This window comes from Vigna radiata, unplaced genomic scaffold (assembly GCF_000741045.1).
Source record: "Vigna radiata var. radiata cultivar VC1973A unplaced genomic scaffold, Vradiata_ver6 scaffold_223, whole genome shotgun sequence".
In the NCBI taxonomy this organism is placed as follows: domain Eukaryota; kingdom Viridiplantae; phylum Streptophyta; class Magnoliopsida; order Fabales; family Fabaceae; genus Vigna; species Vigna radiata.
The window spans coordinates 485,361-511,115 of NW_014543246.1; the positions used below are offsets into that span (position 1 = coordinate 485,361).

At 33.9% G+C, this 25,755-nt stretch overlaps 3 protein-coding genes across 4 annotated transcripts; 1 reads left to right on the plus strand and 2 right to left on the minus strand.

Moving 5' to 3' along the window:
• Positions 1-1,369: 1,369 nt before the first annotated feature.
• On the minus strand, positions 1,370-2,725 carry LOC106753287 (pentatricopeptide repeat-containing protein At3g48250, chloroplastic). Its single transcript, XM_014635080.1, has one exon. It carries the CDS (start codon positions 2,723-2,725, stop codon positions 1,370-1,372), a length of 1,356 nt encoding a protein of 451 aa, XP_014490566.1.
• Positions 2,726-13,855: 11,130 nt separating this feature from the next.
• LOC106753298 (protein DEHYDRATION-INDUCED 19 homolog 6) lies at positions 13,856-18,491 on the plus strand. 2 transcript variants are annotated; one of them, XM_014635092.2, is made up of 5 exons: positions 13,856-14,100; positions 15,898-16,040; positions 16,543-16,614; positions 16,948-17,159; positions 18,152-18,491. In XM_014635092.2, the coding sequence occupies exons 1-5, from the start codon at positions 14,025-14,027 to the stop codon at positions 18,255-18,257; spliced, it is 609 nt and encodes a 202-aa protein (XP_014490578.1). In that variant the 5' UTR covers positions 13,856-14,024; the 3' UTR covers positions 18,258-18,491. The 2 variants fall into 2 exon arrangements, with proteins under 2 accessions (XP_014490578.1, XP_014490577.1); XM_014635091.2 differs by having other exon boundaries at positions 13,860-14,100; positions 18,149-18,491.
• Positions 18,492-21,504: 3,013 nt separating this feature from the next.
• Positions 21,505-23,301, minus strand: LOC106753327 (elongation factor Tu, chloroplastic). Its single transcript, XM_014635128.2, has one exon. It carries the CDS (start codon positions 23,162-23,164, stop codon positions 21,725-21,727), a length of 1,440 nt encoding a protein of 479 aa, XP_014490614.1. The 5' UTR covers positions 23,165-23,301; the 3' UTR covers positions 21,505-21,724.
• Between the last annotated feature and the right edge of the window lie 2,454 nt (positions 23,302-25,755).

Sequence of the window (25,755 nt, forward strand, 5' to 3'; positions counted from 1 at the left end):
ATTTTAGAAAAGCTAAATTGAAAAAAAAAAATCATTTTTCAAATTAAATTTCACGACATTAAACTCTTTGCCACATTATTTATAAAACTCAATCCATTTAATATACTTTAAATAGTGCTTTTAATATAATTATTATTACATATTTATTTTTAGTATAATAAAAAAATACAATCTTAATATAAAAACTTTAATTTAACTTGGAAGCAGTATTTTCTTTACATATATCCCCCAAACAGGAACGCCGTGTTCGCTTGGAGGTGAATTATTATTTACGAAAATTGTCGCGGATAAATTTATATTAGTTTTGAATTATTTGAAAGGTAGTGAAAGCAATAATTTCTAGAAATGAACCATTTTTCAATCTTTAGCCTCTGCTTTTGGTTGATGTTCATAGCCAGAAGAAAATTGATTCCATGCTGTTATAACCAATTCTATTGCTCTGAGCTTTCATAATTTATCTCTAGTTTGTTCCTCCAAATTCAACTCATTGATATATTTTAGTGAATTATGAAAGCATTGAAGTTTAATACAAGGTTCATGAATTCTTATCCAAAACTCTTTTCTTAGAATATATTTTCATCTCAACAAATAAAGGACTTAAATCCATATAAAACTTTTTAAATGTGCTAAATCTCACTCTCAAAAGTGAATTTTATTCTTCATTGAAATAGTTTCACGTCAATTTCCCTCCGTTAAAATATATTAGAAAGTACTTTACTTCTTTGGGATTTTTTTTTTCTCAAGTTTTTTTTTCAATTTTGCACGCATAAAGTATTTTCTTAAAAAGTTTAAACTTGAATTGATTTAAAAGTTACTCTAGTGGTGAATGTAATCGATTACCCTACTGTCTACAAGACCTTGAATGAACTTTACTAACAATATTATGGACCCAAATTTTGAATATCCAAAACCTTACTGAAGCATTATTGTAAATTTAATATTTTTTAATCATGATATTGATATGAATCATTCATCACCAAAAATAATAGTTAATATTGTGGAAAACCTTCAAAATTAATTTAAAGATTAAAAATTTAATAACTGGATGGACAAAACATTCATAGACATCACGGAGCTACAGCGCAGAGTACAATTTCTTCCGTCAACTAGGTTCCTTTAATACCACTGTAGCTCAAAGCTCATCAGAGTGTCCTTCCTCTAAACATGAGCTTTTATTTTCCCTCTCTGGCCTCCTATCAAATATCTCTTAATTGCAGCAGTAAATTCCAGAACATCAAATCATATATTGTACAACGATAAAAAATAATAATAATAATAATAATCAATGCCCTAAGAAACTCGTCTAAACATTAGCATTGACAAAATCAATGAGCTAAAGTTAGCATTAACAAAATTCCAAATTGTGTACTCAACTAAGAGGCCGTAGTCGAAACACATTTGAATCGAAAAGTTCACGGATTTCTTTACTTTTACTCATATAGGAGGGTATTTTGCTCAATAGATCTTCGGCCTCAGAAAGTCTACCTTTCCCAAGCAAAGATTTAAAAACACGAAGGTAGATCAAATACGACCGGGGACTTCCCTTACTCTTTAGGAATTTTACTGCATCTTCAACAGACCCAAAATTAGAAATATACTGCACAAAGGGTTCAAGAATAGGTGTGTGTTTGTGTTTCCTAGTCAAACGAAGAAGGTTAAGAGCCTCCTCAAATTTCTCAATTTTCAATAGATTTACAATCAGTTTCTCGTATGTACTGCGTGACGGAGATGCACCGTGTTTGGTAGCAACCTCTACTAGTAACTTGTATGCATCATCTATTCGCTTTTGACCAAGAAAACCGTCTGTCATAACATATATAACAGCAGCATCAAGATTGCAGCCCTTTTCAATCATCTTATGTAAACATAGTAATGCCCTGTCTACTTCATTCGCAACACAATGCCCTTGGACTAATAGGGTCCAAGTGTTAGTATCAGGGATGCAACCACAAGATTCCATTTCCTCCATCACTTTACATGCTTCTTCAAGCCTCCTCATCTTACAAAATCCAACGATCACTTGGCCATATGTGATGTTATCAGGTTCATGACCGGCCTTTCTCATAAGATTAACAATATCCTCAGCTTCGTCAAGTTTCCCAGAATTTGTCAAAGACCTGTGAATCCCATCATAGATTGCCTTGGAGAGTGTGTGCTCTGTTGAATCATATTTCTTAGAAACCCTGAAAACTAAATCCATATTTGGCTTATCACTTTCAGAGATACTTTTCAAAAGAGAGCTGCAATCCTTAACAGATGGCTTATACGAACTATCCATCATAAGCTCATAAAGCTTGACAGCATCTTCCACCATCCTATGCCTTTGAAGCATCCTTGATATCTTTAAGTAAGTATCAATATCTAATTCATGACCCACACTCTTCATCTCCTCAATGACACTCCAAAACTTCTCAATTGAATCTGTCCTCGCCAGAACTCTTGCAAGTGCATTATAAGTCATTGTATTATGCTCATAACCAGATTGTCTACCAACCCAACGAAAGAACTCGTAAGCCTTTAAAGGAGTGTTTCGAAGCTCTCTCAAAACCCTTATTACAAAATTATCGGAGAGCTGAATTTTAACCTTTGCAAGTTCACCATTAACACCATCACCCCATTTAGACACTGAAATGATGCCAACAACATTGGCAACTACACTATGCATTGCATCTTCCCGGATACTCCGATTATAGAAGTGGGTAAGAGACGTGCAATCCCTCTCCATCTTTTTCCTTTTAAAAACGGCTAAAATTGGAAAATACATTTCTTCATAAAAATAAAACCCTTTTCTCTTCATAGTCCATAGAGTAATCCAAAATTGTCTTATCGTCTCCTCAGTGGCCAAGATCCTAAGAATTAAACCATAAACTGTAGAACTTGCTCTAAACCATTTTTTGGTACTGACCCAATCGAAAAAGCGCCACGCTTTTTCTGGGTTTGCTTCCGACCGCTTCAAAACGTAAACAACAGTTTCGTGGGTCAGGGATGGGTAGCATTTTTCTAAGTCGTGCTCTAACTCCTTGGACCAATGGCTCGTCAAAATAAGTTCGGCAATGGGAATTGATTTCGAAGAAAAGTTGATCTTCCGGTGGAGGTTGGGAAAGGGGAAATCATGAGAATGATCCAAAAAGGGAGATGAAGTGTAAAGAGAGAAATGAGTCACCTGGTTCTGAGTGAGTCGGATAGACCGAGTTGCAATGAGTCTCCTGGTGACTGGCGAGTCGAGGAATCTGAGGTTAGCAACAATTGCCTTCAAAGGATTCATTGTAGATCAGATTCAGAGGGACGAAGCCAACTCTGGAGCCTTGCATAGGAGAAATTCAAAATGAGCTATGTAGGGTTTAGCATTAACCACCTTTTTCGGGAACAGATCCGGGTCCGGGTCAGGGTCCACCATGGGTTGCCATAACCGGGTTTTGCTAACCTTCGGATCAATTTTAATAATTACTATTATCATTATAAAAGGGGAAATAGTTTATTGTAAAAGTTAATAAAAGAAGAATCCTGTAAAGGAACGCAGAAGGGGTGCTGAAAACAGACGAAAAAAAAAGTCTTAGTTAATTATGGAAAGTTAATTTTAGTTTAAAGATCAATAAATTTAGTATTTCCTTTTATCCCAACTCATTATAAATTTGTTTTGCAATAATAGTTTTTAAAACTATTTTCAGAGTAAATTACAATTTTAAAACTATTATCAAATTTTAAAATAACTCATAAATTTTCATTTGATTTATCTTTATTTCTCACCATCCTTTTCTTAATCCTAACAACCTTATTCTCACTTCCAATTCTTTTTAAATTTACTTATTTTACTCTTTCAAATTTATTTTCCAATCCAAACACAAGCTTAAACAAAAAGAAAAAATTAACCTAATCATGCATAATGAAAAAAATCGTAACTTAAAAGATGAGATTTGATGCTCTAATAATAAGTAGAACAATAAATTTAAAAAAAAAAACATTTTTTCTAATAGTAGGTAACATAATAAATCTAAGAAATAACAAATCTTCTCTGACTATGACTCTGATATGTTAAAATGTAAATTTTAAATTTAACTTAATCCCACAAAATTAGTAATCAGCTTATAAAGTGAGGTTTGCAACCTACATATGTGTTATAAACCTGTCTTATCTCTCATTGATGTGTGATATTTGATGTAGTGCTACTCCATTCCTCATAGTTCCTTCTCACAAACTTCACGAAATATCTCCTCCCGTCCTTCTTCCCAAACAACGACATCATTTGGGACCATTACATCAATAATTCCCAATTTAATATTTATTACAGATACTCAAGATGACAAAGTTGGTGCTTTGACTCGGGTTTGATGTCGATAATGACATTGGATCATTCCACAATGAAGTTTTGCAATGTGACGATTGTAACTATGACCATGAATACGGTAGCGTCAAGAACAACAAGGTTATGGAGTTGCAGAGACTTAATATAATTGTAACAAGAGTATAGTTTTATAATTTAAATTTCAAATTATATAATTTAAAACTAAAAATTGTATTCCAAATTATGAGATGTGTAATCTATTTTTGGATTATGTTGTTAAGACAAAAGCGTTTACAAGTCTAAAAGCTCTTATATTTTGAAGTTTAACCAAATAACATTGAACAAAATAAGAATATGAAAATACATTAGGATGAAACACAAGACTTAGGCTCAAGGATCCCCAACATAGAAAAACCTTAGGAAAACCTTTAGGATCGTAGAAATCATGAAAACATTGTTGGCTGCAAAACCAACGGCAAGTGCACCGGTCGCAGCGTAGCAAGTGATAAATATCGTTCTCTCCCAAGGGACTTGTGCAACACATGACAATTCTTCCTTTTATAACTCAATTAGACATCAAAGTGCACAAAAACAACACAAGAAACTCTTTTTGGTATTTTATCAAACAGTTGGTGTGCAAGGAATTTAACATAGTGTATTTACAATTTGTCAAGACTAGGATTCATCCATTTCATTCTCATGCATTCACAAACATCTCAATTCCATCAAATAAGTATTCAATTTCAATTCTAGGTTCAATCATATTTCTCAATACTTCAAGAACCACAATTCATGCCATGGATGATCAAGCCACAACAAACATTAAGCATAGAAATCAAATACTAACATGAATTGGAAAATCATATATCATTAGCATCACAAAATACATAAGAATTCCATGTTTTACAACTAATCTCAACAAATAGGAAAAGCTCTCCATGGAGGAGAACTTAGGGTTCACAAAATTGAAGAGATAAGGAAGAAATTGAAACCAAAGAGAAGATGCAAAGCCTTTCCCAAGGTTCTTGGCAGCTGCTCCATGCTCCATTTGCGCCTCCCCTTCGCATCTCCATCTCCAATTTGTGAGTCATCTTCTTCCTCAACCCAAAAGGGGAAAAATCACCATTGAAGAAGCTTGAAGACCCAAGGAGGAGTGGGAGAGCTTCCCAACACCCCAAATAGCCTCCAAGGGTCTCTCACAATCTCTCTAGGTGAAGAATGAAGTGTAGGAGGAGAAGTCTCTCAAAAATCGCGAGACCCATGTTTAAATAACCCATTTTGACATATCAGCGAAAATTCGCGCCCAGCTCGGATTCCTGGCGCCCAGCGCGACTTTTCATTGCATCAGAAGTGAGTTACAGCAAGTTTTCGCACCCAACGCCACTTTCTGGCGCCCAGCCCCATTCTCTGGCGCTCAGCCCCATTATGTGGCGCCCAGCCTGGAATCTCTCTGCAACTCTGGCGCCTAGCTTGGAATTCTGGCGCCTAGCTTGGATTTCTCTGCAACTCTGGCGCCCAACTTGGATTTCTGGTGCCCAGCTCGGGCGGTTTTGACAACATTCTAAAATTGAGGCTCTTGTGCGAATCCAAAGGCGTCCAACATGGGTATTTGCTTCAAATTGATCTATTATTGTCCCAAAACATGCTCCCTTGAGTTCTTGCTTGTTTTCCTCTACTAGAATTGCTTCCTATTCCTTTATTTCACACACTCAAACATAGATATTAGAGGTAAAAACAAGCATATACTAAATAAACACAAGAAAACTAGAAAACACACTAAACGTGAGGATAAAACAAGGTTAAAGCTATGAAGGAGTTGATTTTGCTAGTAAAATGATGCTTAGAAAATGGTAAGAATTAGCATTATCAAACATATAACTCAAAACACCTAGACGCAAAGCTAAATGACAGTCAAGTCAAAAGCGTCTAAGAGAGCTTAAACTAAACATGTAAGCTTACTATACCAAAAAGGGTATTCAATTGAATTCTCGAGAAAATGAAAAAGTACCAAGACAACATTTTATACAAAAAAAAAATTAAAAAGCCTAAACCTAAAATATCAAGGAAAACATAACATGATAAACAAAATTGCTCTAAAAAGGCAAAATCACAAAAAGCGTTTGCATAAGTCTAAATGATACCATGAGCTAAACTATTACTTTGTCCAACGATGAAGTTCTCATTCAACGCTGGGTATCTTTAGAAGAAAAGCTTAATTGTTAAATGCTACCTCAACGGTAAATGAAAAGCACTTTATTGTTCTGAGCAAGCATTAGATGACATTAAATGTTCAATGTTTAAAAACAACAAAAGTGATAAGAGATAAAACATATTTGTTGCATGCACAATTGATCTATTCAATTAAAATATCATAAGTGAATGTTAGAGATAAAAGAGATATTTACATAATGTTCTCCACTTTAAGCGATGTCTAAAAGAAAGTACAACCTACTTTAAGCAATGAACTGAAAAAACAAGTATGCTTTGACAAGTTGATTTTATCCAACAGTTACTATACACGAAGAAAGAGAAGACACAAGAATCAAGGCCAAAAGTTTATTCTAATAGACTTTTATCTAAGAGCCTTTAAATAGAAGATCATTCAAATGAAGAATCAAAGCGATAACACACAACGAAAACATTCATCCTTTGAGAAGCATTCAAAAGAAAAACACAAAAAAAGCTCAAGAAAAAAAATTATATGAGCATAAAAAGAAAAGAAGAGAAAATAAGAAAAGCAATACTCTCGAGCTTCACTGTAATATTTGTTTAATGATTGTAAGAAAGAGAGAAAGAGAAAAGAGAGAAACACCTCGAGTGTTTAGACTCTATTATATTTTAATCACATCCTCTCTACAAGAGTAATAGTTTGAACAACTTGTAAGCAATCGTTGATTGGAATTCTGAAGAGAATTAAAACACTTGTTAAACTCAGTTGAGTTAAAGAAATCTAGGCAAATGAGTGGTGTGGATACTCATCAAATCTAGGGTAATAAGAGGCTATTCACTGACTGAAGAGACCAGGAGTGGTGAGAATACTCATCTAGTCTAGGATAATAGGAGGTTATTCGCTGGCTGAGACCAGGAGTGGCGCGAATATTCAGTTATAAACTTGTTGAAGATTATAGTGGAACTCTCCACGGAGTAGACTAGACGTAGTTCGGTGGAGTGAACTAGTATAAGTTATTTAGTTCTTATCTAAACGCTTCTCTTATAAAATCTGTAACTACATTTTTACTTCTAAATTCAAGAATTGTGTGTACTAAATGATTATTCTTCAACCGAAGAAGTTCTTACAAACACTACAATGTACATTTTGAATAACATGCTGAAAGCAACTATCTTTTATTATCATTTACAAATCGAACGTTTAAGTATTCTTTTAACAAATCCAAAACTCGACAAACTTACTATACAAAAAATTGTAAAAAGAATTTTTTTTCATTAACATTATTCAAACATCCTTCTAATATTTTTCAGGTATATATAATTCAAATTAGATTTCTAAGTTATTTGTAATTTTATTAGAAATTAATAAAATTACTATGAGTAAAACTCTTCCTTTTAAGTTTCTTTTAAATAATGTGGAGGTATTTATATTTTTATTTGATATTCAATTAAATTCCTTTTTTACTAGGGGGCTCATTTGAGTAAAAGAGTGCTTGTGACTTTACTTTTAAGATGTAGATTGTTAGCCTTTGATAGTTAAAAAAAAAAAAATCATTCAATAATCTCCTTCTTAGATGTTTACTGATATAATTAAGGAATGGAAGTAAAGTTAGAACAATAAAAAGTATAGCAAGAACATCTGACTTTAACCCAAAAGAAATAAATAAAAAATCTAAAAGCAAAATAAAAGGTGGGCTTTTTAGGCTGAACGTGTACTGATGTACACTTGGGCTATAAAAATATTATAACACCTGGATTTTAGTCTGCTGAGACACCTACGCGACAGATCCATACCCACTGATTCTTATTCCCATTTAAAGATGCCGATGGCTCACTGCATTTTCATCATTTTCAATTTTCCCATACTTCTAATTTCCACCATCTTCTAAAAGGTAAGTTTGTCCCAATATTAATTAATTTTTTAACAATAATTTTTTCTTAAATAGAATTTCTTTATTCAACAGTGTTTTCTATCATAAGATTTAAATTGAACTGGGATGAACCTAAACTTGTAAAAGGGTTAGTTGACATAACATATGTCATTAAACATGCAGGGAAAGAGGAGTGTAAAAGGCTGAAAAGCTATCACAAATCTAGGCTCTGCCGTGTTTTCCATTGCAATTAACAAAAGCTATTATCAAACAAGCTTTTATTATGTATTTAGCAAAAGTTAAGAAAACTTTTTAAGGTGTGTGTTTTTGGCCATTTGTGTAGGTTTGATGCATCGTCCGTCCCTACGTGATAAATTGTCACTCCTCCATACTAAAAAGTACCTTTTTTCTCCAACTCCTTAACTCACAAGTTCTTATATTCTTTCTCTTACTTTTTCTTTTCTCTTCCCATTCGTTCTTTTTCTTAGATCCGCTTCACACGGCTTTATCACTACACATAATTTTCAAGTATATTCTGCTATTCTCTTTTCACTTACATTAATGAAAGTCGTTGAAGAACTATTAAATCTATTAAGAGGGTTATTAAAAAACACAAAAAAAATTCAAATTATTATTTTTATCTGAGTGTACATTCCTCTTGAGAATTTGATCACTTTTACCTGACGAAGAAATATCCAATTTTTTAAAGTTACACAGAAAGTGAAAGGAAATGCCGGAAAAGTTTACTGGGAAGAGATGAAAAAATATGAATAGACACGTTAAGTTTGTCTTTACAGTTTGTCAAAATAACGAAACACGTTACGGCCTTGAAGCTCAAATCTTGGTACATTTGGATTGACCATTGTTTTTTAACAACTGATGACTTGGAAGCAAAGTTGTCTCAGTTTTAGTCAAAAACAATGTCTGAAAAGACATTAGGTTAAAAAGTGGACCAAAATTTTGGAGTCAGTAAATTAACTGCCGTGATACAACGTTAGCTAAAATTGTTATACTAACCAAGGCTTAACTTTTCTTTCTTTCATACAAAAAATATTAGGAGATTATACTTTACAGTAATCATGTTGATAAACCAGAACATACACGAAGTTATTTTATGATTTTTTTTTTTGCTAAGAAATGTTTTGAAATGTATGACTCTCGTATCTTATTTAATTCGTTCAGCCAGTAACTTAGTATTTTTCAATAATTTTATAATAAAAAATAACACTTTGAAGAGTCACAATTCATAACCAGTGTCCTAAAAACTGAAGACAGAAATAGGAAAACAAAATGAAACAAAAAAGTGTGACAAAAAAGAGAGAGAAAAAAATACTTGTTAATTTTATATAATTTTAAATTATCTAACATCTATATTTAATGTTTGTAACTAAACGTAGTATAGACAAATGATAATAACTATTGTTTCGGTGGGGAAGGTCTCCCTAGTCTTCCTACACACCTTTCCGTCGTAAACTGTCCGATCTCCTATTTTTCTTGTTGAGTCTTCTTCTGATGAATGCTCTCATCCGTTGAATCCGGTCGGGTACCTGTTAATGACACTCCGACATTCAAATCAGTATTAATTAATGGGATGAAAAGGTAGAGATAGAGAGAGAAAGTGAAGTAAATGTGCATTCAATGGAATCACCTACCTTTGACTCTCGACTCATATTTATAGTTTTTCTCTTGAGCCAATTATTAGCAAAACCTTAATCACGGCCCAATAGTAGGCCTGTTGCAGTTAATCTGGTTTTACCTTAATCCTGAAACCTTACCAATTTCTAATTTTCATCCTCGACCGGAAGCGTCCGTCGCCCGTCACGACAGCTTTGGAGAGGGATCCGTTCAAACCGGCATTGGATCAGCTCCTTTATGCGAGCGTTCGTCACTAATCGTTGGTCATCAGACGTTTGGCTGGTCCGCCCGTATGGCGACTTGAGGATTCAACGCCTTGGTCATACCAGATGTTTCGTCTCTCAGCATTTTTTCGAAGAACATTTTTTGTGAGCATGGAGAATGTGGGGTTATCTTGTGACGATAAGACTTCATGTGAACTCTTCAAGGTTTTTCTCACAAACAGAGGTTACATCCGGTCGCCGAGACCGGGCTCCACTATTGTTTTCCTTAGGGTTCCGTTGTACGTCGGCCGTCTTGATTCTCTTTGTGGTCGTCCGTCCCGATCCTTACTGTACAACTATCTTTCAATTTTTAAATAAATAATAATAGTATTATTATATAATATAAAAAAGACTAATACAAAATGTGGTTTTATTGTTCTTAAATTAACATACGATAATTATTAAAAAATAAATGATATTCAAATATGTGATTCAGATATATAATTTAGTTTCTCAGAATAGACACTACATTTTTTTTAAATACGTCTAAATATTGATTTACCCATTAAGATATTTATTTTAAAGTCAAGACACTAAATGATATTTAATTTTTTTAAAGTTGACCTTTTCTATTTGTATCTTTTAATTACTAATTTAAATACGGAATTTGATGTCATGTATGTCAAAGAAGTCCAGTGTATTAGGACTTTCTTGCATTAGGGAAAATTGTGCAGGGTAGCCAAATAATTATTATTAGCCAATAAAAGGACAAAATTAGGCGATTAATAATACCAACAATCAACAAAAGTGTCAGCTGGACGATTAATTTATAATATAAAGTTGATAAAGCATGTGTTTTTAAACGTGAGATTTAAAAAGATAATTATTATAGAAGGAAAAAGTAGTATAGTTGAATAGAGTTATTTATTGAGAACCCTAGTTATGTGTTTGATTTTTCCTATGTTTATTATTTTTATTATTTGTTTTATATTTAAAGTGGGTATTAATATTTATAATAATTATTATGCAATGTTTGTTAAAGTATAAATGTGTTGTTGTGTTTATTTAATTATAATTTTAAATATTTCTTTTAGTTTTTATCACAACAAACATAAGAAAATACCTTTATTTTTAAAAAATTTAATAATTAGAAAAAAACATATAAATGTGGTTTACTATTTTTAATAAAAGATAAAATAATTTGTTATTTTTATTTAAAGGATTTATTTTATTTTAAATTTTTTTTAAAAAATAAGATATGGGGAAAAACTATTCAACTGGAAAAATCATTATTAAATATTTTTACACAATTTAAAATATATTTTTAGATATTGTTATATACTAGATACATGTATAAATTACAAAATATATAGAGATATTGATACAAATTAAAAAATATCTTGAGATAATATTATCTATAATTAAGTATTATTGTTATATAATAATAATGAAATAGAATGTATTATTTAGAAATTTATCATAATCAATTAAAATAAAAAATATTAAGATAAAATATATTATCTAGGACTTATTAGAATTAATTAAAGATAATTTTATTTTATTATATTATGAAAATATTGACTTGATAGATATTCTGAAAACAAAGCCAATTGAGTTAGGTATATTTTATGTTAGATAAATTATTATTATTAGATATCTTAAATAGATATTTTATTTTTATCTTATCTTTATTATTTATCTTGAGTTAGTTTGTATTATTCCTTATAAGTATTTTAGACTTAGTTTATATTTCTTCTATTATAAATAGTGTATGTTATTTATATATTAACACAAGAAAAATTAATCATATACATAGTGCTGTTAAAATGGGTCATCCGGCCCGATCCGACTCAACCCACTACGGATTGGTCACTTAGTGAGTCAATTCAACCCGGCTCATTTATTGACAAGTCAAAAAAATTTGAACCCGACTCAACCCACCACAGGTTGGTGGGTTCAGCGGGTTGGCTCGCTGACTCACTTAATTACAATTTTTTTTAAATAAAAAAATTATAAATTTTTTGTAATTCAAATGTAAATAAGTTTCACTTCCAAAAATGATGCTAAATTCAAGGAAATTCAAAATAATAAAACAAAAGTACAATACAATTCAGTCAAATGGTAATTTTTAGGATTTTATAAGATAATAAATTAATAAAAATAAAATTAGGTGAGTTAGTAGGCCAACCTGACTCACCACGAGTTCAACTCGGATGAGCGGGTTGAAAATTGACCCGCATAAAAAATGCATTTTTTTTCTAATCCAACCTGACCCAAACCCGTGTGGGCTGGGTTGGTTCGTGAGTTGTAACCCATTTTGACAGCTCTACATATACATAGTTGTTATACTATAATAGACACCTCTTATTCATATAGAAACTCTGGTCATTAGGAAAAAAAAGAGATAGGCACTTTGAGGGTGAGAATGAGAGTTTGATCGAGTAAAGTTTGTCAAAGCTTAGGGGAGTGGTTGAAAGACATTCTTTATTCTAGAAAAAATTCTTAGCGAGAAATTCAAGTAGGGGAATTTATATTCTTGAATTTTGTCATTTTTGATTTTTATTCTTGGTTTTGTCATTCTTGATCTTTTTTCTTGATGTTGTCATTTTTTATTTTTATTATAATTGATTGCATGTTATATATGATCTTGTGATATTGTTAAATTAATGTTGCGACGGTCTTTTTATTGGTTATTGTTATGGTTGGTAGGTGTTGGACCTTTTATATGTGGTAAATGATAGTATGAATGATTTCAAATGGGTTATGAGAACAAAACATGTTTTTATGTGTGAGTTGTGTATATGTATGTTGTTGTTTGGATGTATGTATGAAAATATGACATGTTGTTGTGTGGTCTTCTCGTTGTATCTAATAAATCCTGTGTTTTGAGCTTTTGACTGTGCGATATGGGAAAAAAGTTCTCTTTAGCCTTGTATGCAAAAAGAGAGTGGTGTTCGAGTGTTGCATCTTCTTTATATATATGAAAACGATTCGGGATGCACGACATTTTTACTCGAAAGTTCTTACGAAGCATGGAAACAAGTCGTTTAGCCGTAAGGACGAGATGACTCAATATAACAGGTGGTATGGTAGAGTATAATGGATAGACCAATGGTTTGAAATGATGATGTGTGATGGTGTTTAAGTTGTTGATGTGTTGTTGTTACATGATTTATTATTTTGATGAATGTTTAACATTTGTATTTTATGTTATTTTGCTTATCATCTATTGTCGATTAATTCATTTATGGTTATAGTTTTTACCTCGCATGATTGTTTTATAAAAAAAAAAATCTTATAATCATGGATAGATGGTGAAGAGAATTAAGAAATTTATAATTTTTTGAATAAATTATTTTATTTAAAATTTTATTTTATAATTAATTTTTTTTTAATTATAAAAACTTATCGAATTTTGATTCAAAATGATATTATATTTTAAAAATTTTAAATTTTCACTTAATATTAATATTATGATATTACTCGTGGAAAATTAATGAAGATGGGTCTGGTGTGTTGGGCTCTGTTGTCTTCTGATTACAAAAATGTGCAGTTATTCAATTATTAAAAAATGAAAAAAAGAAAAAGAAAAATAATGATTAAGAAATGCCAAGTGTAAGCCATAATGTCGATCTTTTTGTGTGTCGGAAAAGCATCCATTGTCAGAAGCCAAACATGAGTCAGCAAGACTTGGCAAGTTCACAAAGCCGGTGGTGATAAATAACTGATGGGAAAGCAAAGTCTTTATCTCCTTTGAGTACTTCAGACCCAAAACATTTACCTCTCTCATCTCAACCCTCAACTACTTCACCACTTCCACTCAAATACCACAATTTTTGTTTGCCTCAAGAACCTGCTCACATCATGGACTTCGAGTTCAGGGCTAGTTTTCATTCTGTCAAACACCTCTCTGCTGTGCAAGCTGCTAGACTTCACTCTGGTACTTCATTTCTCACTTGCTATTTCCCTTTCCTTTTTACTTCTTTTGTCTGGGGTATCCATTTTCTGTTTATCCTTTTTTCCTTTTTCCCTTTTTTTAAGTTCTTAGTATTCATGAACCCCACTGGCTATTCATCTTGCCTCTTGATGTGAAATCCTAAGATTTTTTCTTTAGTGGGTTTAACTGGGGGAAAGCATTTGGGTTGGAATTATGTGGTCTGATTTTTTTATTTTTTCCTTTATGGCACTTTTTGATGAATTGGATATAAAGTCTCATTTCTTGGTATGTGTGATTTTTGGGTAACCGTGTGAACGCGTTTATTTGTTTACATTTGATTTCAATATTCTGTCAGGCTTTCCTTGTGGCAAACACGTGTACGTGTGATTATAATTTGTGTTTCAGTTTGCTTAGGCTACTGTCATATTTTTTCAGAAGCATATCTTCATTTTGTGACTCTAAGCCGTTATGTGCATTAACTTCTAGTTTATTATGAAAGCCTTTAAGCTGTAAAACCCCTAGTTTTTAAGACTTTTCTAAGGCAAGGAATGATAGCTCTACAGGTGCTTACGAAGAAGGTAGATAAGGGAGGAGTTGAGAATTTTAATTTGTGCATGTCTTTTGTGCGTACAAATCATTAACTGGTGTTAAAGTATCAATTTTCTTTTCCTACTTTAGACATATGAACTCTAAGTTCTGTTTATCAGAAGAGCAATTTGGTTAGAAGATTAAAAAGCTCAACAAAGTTTCCATTGAGCTTCCATGTGCCAATATTACAATAACAGGTCGTTACATTTGGTTTACTCCGAGACCCTTTCCTATATAACTATCAGTCTAGCATCTTCAATCTTACAACCTAGCAGGATTTCTTTCTTATGATGATGATGGTGGAAAAAAGCTAATGAATTGGAGGCTGGTCGATGTGTAAGTCGTAAGGATGAAAAATTACACTGAAATAAAAAGCCATTAACACAATGATCCCAACCATGAAGTATTTCAAGTTTATGACTTCGGAGTTGTTATATTTAAAGTATAAGTAAGAGTTCCACGTTAAGTAGAAATGAATAAATTGACTGAGGACTTGTTGGTGATGATCTCTCAGTATTTCTCCCTTTTGAATTTTTCAACTAAGGGCAGGTTTGTTAGTATTTAAGCAGATGGATAGAGAGAAACCAGAATATGGCCTTATTTTTCTTTTTCTAGGTTAAGCATACAAAAAGCCTTAGCATGTAGTAATGGAATGTATTATTATGATGAGACTTACAACTGACCTATCAATGATTGGCTACCATCAATTATCAAACTCGACCTTTACTTCAATTTTGTTTGATCCTACTAGTCCTACAATAATTGCTCTAATGTATATTTGTATTCCTTTTCTTTTGGGATTGATTGGACTCTTGGAACGCAAGTTAAAAAATTTCCATAATTGGTTAATAAAGCCAGATTTATGGGAAACCGCTTGTATCAATTGTCATGTAAATGACTGAAGTGTACGTGCAATATAGGTTTACGCTTAATGATTTGTTGTTAGGTAATTTAGGTTTGAATATTTGATCATATGGCAAAGTTTTCATTTACGCTCAGAGCAGGTATTGGCATGTACCTGGAAGTTAGAAAAGAGCATAATTGAGTTCTACTTGTGCTTATCGTTCTTGTTTGGTATTTGGGAGCTTGTGAAGTTAGCTTATTATGTGCTGTTCATTCATTTTCCTATTGCTTTTATCTTGAGATACTGAGATGCTCCTTCTATAACATGCCCTGTGAAGTTTTTGTACACTGACCCCTTTTAAAATACAGATAACTATTCAGTGATCCATTACACGGATGTGGATAATGACGGCCTGTGCAATTTCCGATGTCCTTTTTGTGATTTTGAAATTGAAGTTCCTCTACTCTGCACCAATTTGGAAGAGGATCATTGCTATGCCCTAAAAAATGTGGTATGCCTTTTATGTTTCTTTCTGTTTAGCAGAAAGTACCTCTAAGTGCTAACATGATTACAATTTTGTTGTAAATTCGTTTCACTTTCCTTGATTACTCAGTATGTGTCCAACCACATTATTATAGATTACAAATGTAGTTATATACATCTAAACAGAAAATTTACATGTCTGCTTGATACGGTTCAACATTGTCCTGATCTTGATCAAGAAGATAAAGGATCACGGATCCAGCTACTATTGTATTTGTTATAAATATTATTTTTATCTTTTCTTTATATTTTATCTTTAGTTAGTTTATTATTATTTTTTATTTGTATTTTGTACTTAACCCATATTTCTTCTACTATATATATATTTAATCCATAGAAGATTAATCTCATATATAGTTTTCACTTTATTCAACAGTATTAAACAACTAGTAAAAGTGAAATAGGGACATGTCTGTTTATTTAGGTAAGTAAATCATGGTTGAAAACTCTGCTTCAATTTCTTTTATCAGGTTTGTCCCGTGTGTGAAGAAAATTTAGGGAAGGATTCAATCGTGCAATTTACACATTCAAACTCTCGAAAGGTACATATGCTTTACTTATCTCAAATGTGTTGTGTTCTAAAATGTAATCTAGTACATGTTTGGTATTATGAGTGTAACACTCTAGACAGGTATTACTGTCCTTAAATATATGAAAGGCAGAGTTAAAATAAAAATTCAATATATTATCCGACCATAACTTCTCAATATTGAGCACAATGAAGCATTATAGTTCTTAACGTAGAAAGACTAATGTCTCGCATCCTTTTTTGGTTTCTCATTATCAGGAAAGACTATTTATTTTAGCTTATGTTATAACTAGGATTTGATTTTTGTCTAACTCAATTGAATATATTGATATTTTTTTATCTGAAGTGGGCGTGGAAGCCTGAGAAATCTAGCATCTGGTCTGGTAACGCAGCAATGCTAGGTAAGAAGCTGGCTACCAGGGGGAACAAACAAGAATCAATAACTGATCCACTTTTGACACCATTCATCTGCAACCCTGTTCCAAACTTAAACAATCTCCATCCAGATGAAAACTCCAGCTCCAGCAGCAAGGATATAAATATTCCTGATGCAAAAGGGTATACTTCTTTTTCCATTAAAGTTTGTAGCTCTGTAAATTTTGTAAAGCATGAGAAAACTAGCACAGAGTGCATGACATATAAAATGATTTCCTCCAAAACAAACTTTGATAATTGTAATAAATGATAGTTCATTATTACCAGGAGCAGCTCAGTTTACACTTTTTTTCTCAGGACATGATGATCCTCACTGCCTCAAGATTTTTTGTGTTTACTATTATTTAGAACAGAAATGATTTGCCACAATACTAAATTTCAATGCATAGAATAAAAATTAAACTTGATTAAGCTACTCACAGACAATGTGCTCTGTTGCGTAATCAAATGTTAACTGATTCTGTTTGTTTGGTTTGGACGGATGATTGAGATGTTTTCTCTCAAGTTTTGGCTTTAATTTTGTATTAACATGGTACTTTGATGCTAATTTTTACATTCTCGGCTTTAAGGAAAGCTTAGAAGAATTTTTGTCTCTGTCAAAAAGATTCAATGTTTAGTTTTGCTAAGTTGTGTCATGCCCTGAGTCAGGATTGACTATATGAGACACCTGCGGAAATATCTGTTACTTTAATACCAATGTTTAGTTTCACATTTCCCGATTAATACCAATTTCTTTAGTACTGTCCAATATTTTAATTAAATATTTCTAGTTTACTTTGCAGATTGTAAATGGTTTTCTGAATAAAAAATATATAAATGGCTTTTTAAGTGTCAGAACCACCCTGAGGAAAATAATTGAGTCAGACTCAAGTCCTGACGTAAGCTTGTGATTGAGTCTTTTCAGATTTTTCCATGCATTCGTCCAATCCTTACCAAAAAACTTAGGAAGCAAATTTATTGAAAATGTTCTCATTTTACTACATTATGCCTTCTAGCTTTGTAATAAGTAGCAATCTTCTATTGTGGTTATAGAAAGAGGAAGAGACAAGGCTCGTGAAAAGTCTCCCCTTAAATCCAATGCTGAAATATTGTTTATGGCTGTGTTTGTGCAGCAGGTCTGGCAAAGATGAACCAGATGTAGGTGATGAGCAGGATCAGGAAGAGAAAAGGCTGAGGGCAGCTTTTGTTCAGCAGTTGTTATTCTCAACTATATTGGAGTAAATGTGTTACCAGAATTTACGGTCACACACAGCATGGTTTGGTAGCAGCTCCTTTTCAGATTGCCTCATGCTGATTCAACAGGCACTGAGTTTTATTGTGCTGTATGGGTGTAGGGGATGTGAAGTAGTCTAAGCCATAGTTATATGTATTTAACTATATTTCATATCTTTCAATTGAAGTTTGCCGTTTGGTATACTATATAAAAATTCGTCAATCTGCTTTATCTTTACCTTATCACTGTTGGTGCCAACTGATATTAGTCTGAGATTAGTTTCGCAGTTTAGTCATCTCCTAGTTACTATATCGAATGGAGAAAAGGTTAAACACTGATAGATCTAAATCAAATAACTTTCACTGCATAGGGTTATGTTGATTCTATCCATCCTGTGGACAGTTTAGGAAATAACCAAGGTTCAAGTAAAAGTTGTGCTATTACAAATCGTATGATCTGTTTTTTCTTTTTTTATCTTTTAACATCTTAGATGGATACTGAGAAAACAAATAAGTGAAACCGATGTTCAACTAAAGTAACAGAAGAAAGTGAAAATATCGAAGAGTACTTGCGCTTTATTCATTTTGAATATCCTTTTACTTTTCAAAAATTACAAACACTCGTCTATTCTTTTTGAAAACTAAGTAACCTTGTTTTGTAAAGGGCCCCAATACTCGGCTATAAATTGCCTTCTTGTGTCATTGTTTCATACTTTTTATTGAATAAAATTTCTGTGTGAAATCGTGAGCTTATTATTCTTGAAGGCCTGATACTCTCACTCATTGAGTTTGATGTAAAATGTAAAATCTTGAGAATTCAAGTGATGATTATCTTTCTCACGTGTCTTGAATCAATTTCAAGTAACATGTTATTTATTTCTCATCTTATTCCCTGTTTTACTTTTCCTAATTTGGATTTTCAGTTTTTGTCATACTTATGTTCATGTATTATTGAATCTACGACTCAAGCTTAAAGATGAGTAAACAAGAGGTTGAGCTAATTGATTCAATCATTAAACCAATTGAATTTAATGGATTGTAGGTGAGAAATCACTATGTTAAATATCACTCTTCCATTCCATTCATGAGGTTTGAGGTTTCATCATTTTGTTTAATAATAAAAAAATAACGAATAATGTATTGCCAATACTTTTTTTCCACCATAGGTTGGTTAAAACAACATATACTTAAGTTCAATTTCTACTGACAAAAAATGCAATAAACACCTCTCCCATTCATGTTTTGATTTTACATTTATTCATTTCAGGCATTACAAAAGTTATTACAAATCATATGCCAGAAAATAACATGTAAATGTAGTTAGCACTTCAAACTTCTAACATTCCATGTAACAGAAAGAAAAGGAGGTGTGTAATCTCACATTAAAAGATCAAATATGACACGAGATTCATATGTAAAAAATATAATCGCGTCCTTTTAGAATCTAACTGTCATTTCACTTCTGTATTTACTTCTGAGGGAAATGGAATTGGCACAAACAGAGGATGAAGAAAACTTATTTTAGAATCGGAGATCAAATAAGAGAACTTGTACAAAAGAAGAATTCTCTCGGTATCATCCATATATTTCTGAGGCCTAGTTCTCCCCCTTTCAATCACTCTCATAGTAGTCACCATTGTCTTAGTTTACCTGTCTGATTTTGCTAAAACAACCACTATAAGTCTCGTGGATGCTGAACACCAGACTACTACAAGTCTCCGAAGTGCAGAAGGCCAATAGGATCAATTGTCTGCCCCTGTTTCATTGTCTGAGGCGTATCTTTAATTAGATGGTTTCAGTAACCGATCGACAACAAAAGGACAGAGGCGTCAGGCCATAAAAGTATAAATTAAGTATCAAAGGGAGATTAATAGGAATTACGACATGATTAATGGTGTCGTTTTCATAAAGAGGGCATTTCCCGGTCCTTAATCTATAAGGGTCAGTACAGATCACTATTCAATCTTATATTCCACAAGCTCGTCTCTTCTCATTAATCTATCATTCGACCAGTATTTTGCTAAGCACAGTTTGAGTTCTGCTGCAAACTCCTCTCCAAAGCCATTGAAGAAAATACCTTTTAGATATTGTTTGTTCAGTGCACCTCAGCAGGTCGATGTCCAACTACATTACTCCCTGAAATAATCCACGTGATAGTTTTCTTCAAACTGGAAAGCAATTCACATGTGTTTCCCATTGTGTAAGGTTGAGAGTGCCTCATCACTGATATTCAGAAACCCTCCAATGAAGGACTCAGTGGCAGTCAACAACATTCTCACCGTCAAAACTAACCAAGAGCCTTCCCCTCCAGTCACCATCTCAGCTAGAACCTTTCCCCCTCAATTACCTCCCTCTCCTTCACCTAGGTATTCAAGAGACCCAGTTCTCTCCATTTCAATCCACTTCTCAACTGACTCTAACCAACTCCTCCTATCCCCCTGTACCATATGAGTACAAGAACGTATTCCCTTAAAAACAAAAATCAAATCCTCATTATTCCCCCGGTTGTGTGTTGGGAGGAAGGAGATCTTGTCAACTGAACCTATTAACGTAATACATTCTCAAATCCACACATATAAGTGCAAGAGAACTGAGATCGTTTACAGTTTATCTCTAATATGACAAGGAAACATCTATTGACTCTGGATATGAATGTGATCAGGATTAAGGATACATTGGTAACTACTCTGAACATAAACATGGCTTAAATCTGATATAGCCTGGCCAAGATAAGTAGTTACCTCAATTGTATATTTATTTTCAATAAAGACCTATACATTCAAAATAAATTTTCTGTAAGACTTCTACCCCACAAAATGAACATGCATGAGCATCAAGTGTCTCAGGATATTGCAATACCAATTATTCTATTTCTACATATCTAATGATAAAAAAATGGGTAACCACATTACTGTAATTGTTGCATTCAACTGTTATGAAAGAATTCAAGTGCGGAATGTCTCCTCAACCCCTCCCAAAAAAAAACCCTTACCCATTGTAGTAGGACTAAATAGGGAGAAGGAGTGTATTATAGTTTAAACTAAACAAGAGAAAATAACTTCCTTTCAAGGGTTAAGGAGTTCCCCTCTTGCATCCAAACAAGGGAAGTGGATTCATCCTCCACCCAAATATCCAATGACTGTACTAAAGAGAAACACTGATCAGCTTTGCAAGACAAATCTCATAATTTCAGGCAAGCAGAAATTTGTGGAATCTTGCTCAAGCACTTAATATACGAATTATGACAACAAAAAAAGAAGGAAGTCAAACAAGCCATTGCTAATTCATTGTCCAACTTGACTAAACAACATCTAGAAACCTACAAAATATAACAAAATGGATATAACAGCAGTTGTGTAAAATGAAAAAAAAAAAAAAAAAAAAAACTCAATTGCACAAGCCCATCGTAGATGACAGATACTTTCTTGGCCCACAAATGTAAGAGTCGAGTAGTTGGGATGCCAATCTCAGACAATTTACTCAATGATAGATTGGATAACACCAGCTCCAACAGTTTTTCCTCCTTCTCTGATAGCAAACCTCATTCCTTGTTCACAAGCCACGGGGACAATAAGTTCAACCACCATCTTAACACGGTCACCGGGCATCACCATCTTGGACTCCTCATCCTTGTCATTCATAATGGAAGTTACTTTGCCAGTAACATCGGTGGTCCTCATGTAGAACTGAGGCCTGTACCCGGCGAAGAAGGGAGAATGTCTGCCACCCTCTTCCTTCTTCAAGACATAAACAATTGCAGAAAACTTGGTGTGAGGGGTAATGCTTCCAGGCTTAGACAGAACCATCCCTCTCTGAATATCAGTCTTCTGAATACCCCTAAGCAACAACCCCACATTGTCCCCAGCCAAAGCCTCGTCCAGAATCTTCTGAAACATTTCCACCCCGGTCACAGTGGTGTTCCTAGTTTCCTTCACACCAACAATATCAACCGTTTCTCCGACCTTAATGGTACCCCGCTCAACACGGCCAGTGGCCACGGTTCCACGTCCAGTGATGGTAAACACATCCTCAATGGCCAACAAAAAGGGAAGTTCAGTTTGGCGCTGAGGGATGGGAATGTAGTTATCCACAGCTTCCATGAGCTCGTAAATCTTATCAACCCATTGGTTTTCGCCGCGCTTGATGGAAGGGTTGGCCATCAAAGCTTCCAAAGCCAACAATGCAGAACCAGAAACAATGGGAACATCATCACCAGGGAATTCGTACGAAGAAAGAAGCTCACGAACCTCCAATTCGACCAACTGCAGAAGCTCTTCGTCATCGACCTGGTCCTGCTTGTTGAGGAAGACGACAATGTTGGGTACACCGACTTGTTTGGCCAAAAGGATGTGTTCTTTGGTCTGCGGCATTGGGCCGTCGGCGCCGGATACGACGAGGATGGCTCCGTCCATCTGGGCGGCGCCGGTGATCATGTTCTTGACGTAGTCGGCGTGGCCGGGGCAGTCGACGTGGGCATAGTGACGGTTCTCGGTCTCGTACTCGACGGTGGCAGTGTTGATGGTGATTCCTCGGGCGCGTTCCTCGGGGGCAGCATCGATTTCATCGTATTTCTTGGGGGCGCTGTTGCCGAGGGAAGCGAGGGCCATGGTGAGGGCGGCGGTGAGGGTGGTCTTGCCGTGGTCGACATGACCTATGGTGCCGATGTTGACGTGGGGCTTCTTGCGCTCGAACTTGCCGCGAGCAGCGCGGACGGTGAAGGAGCGGCGGCGAAGGGCGGCGGGGATGGGGGAGAGATGGAGGACAGTGGAGGGGTGGATGAAGGAGGAGGAAAGGTGGGTGGTGGAGGGTGTGTGGGATTTGAGGAATAGGGAATTGGATGAGGGTGAAGGAGAGGGATATATATGAGGGTATGAGAGTTTTGAGGTTGCTCCTGCCGCCGCCGAAGAAATTGCCATTGGGATTGGTGGTTGAAGGTGGAGAGCGAGGTTTTGGGTTTGGGTAAGAAGAAGAAGAAGAAGAATGGGAGTGTAAGTACGAAGAAGAGGATAGGGAAAGGGTTTCAGAATTTGTAATGCTATCTGCTGTCGATGAAAGAGGACCTCATGTTAAGTTTTATCCCTCTTTTTCCTTTTTCTCTTTAAATGTCAATCTATTATTATCTAAACATTTTAACTTGTATTCTTTACACTTGAAGTCTATAAACTATTCAGTCAATTCTAATTAATGTCATGACAAATGCTTTAATTCATATTTCAATTTAAATAATAATCAAGTCATGTATAATCAAGTGTTTAGAACAATCAATGTTTATATATTATATGTTTTGAAATATTTTATCACTAACAATCAAATAATCATACATTTAAGAAAACAAATGTATCATGATTATGTTTAATTGTGATTAATTATCATATTTACAAATCTTGTTTAATTACTTTTCTAATACACAACAAAAAAGGTTGAAACACAAAGTGAAAATTCACCTCATATTTTTCTACACCAACCACTAATGAAGATTAATTTTGAATTTTAAAAAAAAAAATATATCCGTCATCTTACAAGTTTATATAAAAGATTTAATATGGAGATAAAAAAATGTACAACTATAATATACAATTATTTTAATATTTCGTTGCCATTGTTCCCTCTACATCTCTTTCGACCATAATGGCTCCGCGTCTTGCTTTTTCTCTTCACAAGTTCAACAATCCTATTTCATTAAAGTTAGATGAAGATAATTTTCTTCTTGGGCACCGTCCAAGGCTTTAATCTTGGGCACTTCTTGGATGATTCTTCAATCCCACCCGTTCGACAACATCAATTTCTCCAACTGAATTCTCAACGTTGAGGTTATACCCGATCACATTTCAACCACACCCAACATTGTTGTTCTCTCTCTACCGTAGCAATTGCAAGAGAAGCAAACTCAGTGTTATGAAAGGTACCTTCCAATCAAGCATTTTAATTCTACTTTAGTTTCTTAAATTAAACTCTCCAGGTCTAGGAATAAACTCAAATTTCCCACATTTTGCATATATGTTGTTTCTGAGGTATCCCAAACACTACAAGTTTTTCAGGTGGTTAATTGAATTTTCAAATTCGGGCGTGATCGTTTTGATGAATAATCCTTGCCAGTTTTCAACTTGTTAATTTGGTTTCATAAGTCCCTGACAAATTCAAATGCTTCCCTCTAACAGGCATTATGTCCTCTTGCAGCACAAGGAAACGGAAAATTGTAATTTACCAAGTGCTGAGGAAGTTGTAGCAATTACTGAGGCGTCACTGTGGTTCTGTTCCTTTTTCATAAATTTCAATAGTTTGGATTATTATTGTTATCAAGTCCCTCCCTAATGCTTCAAGAACCCGCTATTTATTTCCTGACAAATCATTTGGTGTTCTTGGTTTTGTCTCCTTCTTACATGCTAAATATAATTCAATATACAAATATTTACATGCATTTGTCTTTTGAGTGTATGAATCTTGACAAGGTAGTTAAAATTGACATTTTACCTTAAATGGGGAGAAGGGAGGCAAAACTCCCAAATTGTGAAGTCCTAAATTGAATTATAGGATGTATACAAAATCCATAATAGTGTTATGAGTTAGACTAGTATCGAGAAGTTTAGAGAAAAACCTTAGTTTGTATCACTCAATTTTAAGAAGACACTCAATTTGAGAGGTTTAGTCGTACTATCAGCCAATTGTTCTTATATACTGCAATATACATTTTCCACCGTACCGGCCTTGGTGAGTTTTCGAAGGAAATGAAACCTCACATTTATGTGTACTTCTATTGTGCATAATTGGATTTTTTGAAAGTTTAATGGTTGAACAGCTATCACACCGAATAAATTGACTTTTTCTGATTTTGACCCAATTTCCCAAGTACCCTCTTCAATGATACATGCGCATGAAACTACATCAATGAACTTTGTTGCAGTGTGCTAGACAAACTTACTACCTTTTTTTTTATGACTAAGGTGTTGAGCCTGAACTTTGTAAAAATAGATAATCTAAAGGTTTCTTTCCATCTTCCAAATCTATGGCATAGTCACTCTTTGTATAAGCAACTAGTTCATCTTCTCCATCCTTCCTGTAAAAAATTCCCTACTCAGCTTTTGAAGAATTATTTTTGTTCTCCTAGTACTTTTCTTTAGAAAAACTTCTTATTGTTTTCCTCTGACATAATCTTTGCATAACTTTATCGGAGATGTAAGTTGTAGTAACCCATCAACCATTCTCCTCCCGTATCTGCAATGTCAAAGGTGTACGAAGCCTTCAATAACAACATTCAATAATGTTGATGTTATTCGTGCAACTGTGTGTTTGATTTGATTTGAGGGCGCAGAACATGTATATTTGACATGTTCACTTCCATGATTAATCCTCTCTCTAAATAGATTTTCTAGTTCATGACTACATACTAATGTCCTTTTTAAATAGGTATGTGATGATTATCATATTTTTCTTGTGAATATATGAAATGTTTTTCTATTCGCATAAACAAGAATATATTACCTTGTTTTGCTAAACGGTTCAAGATTTG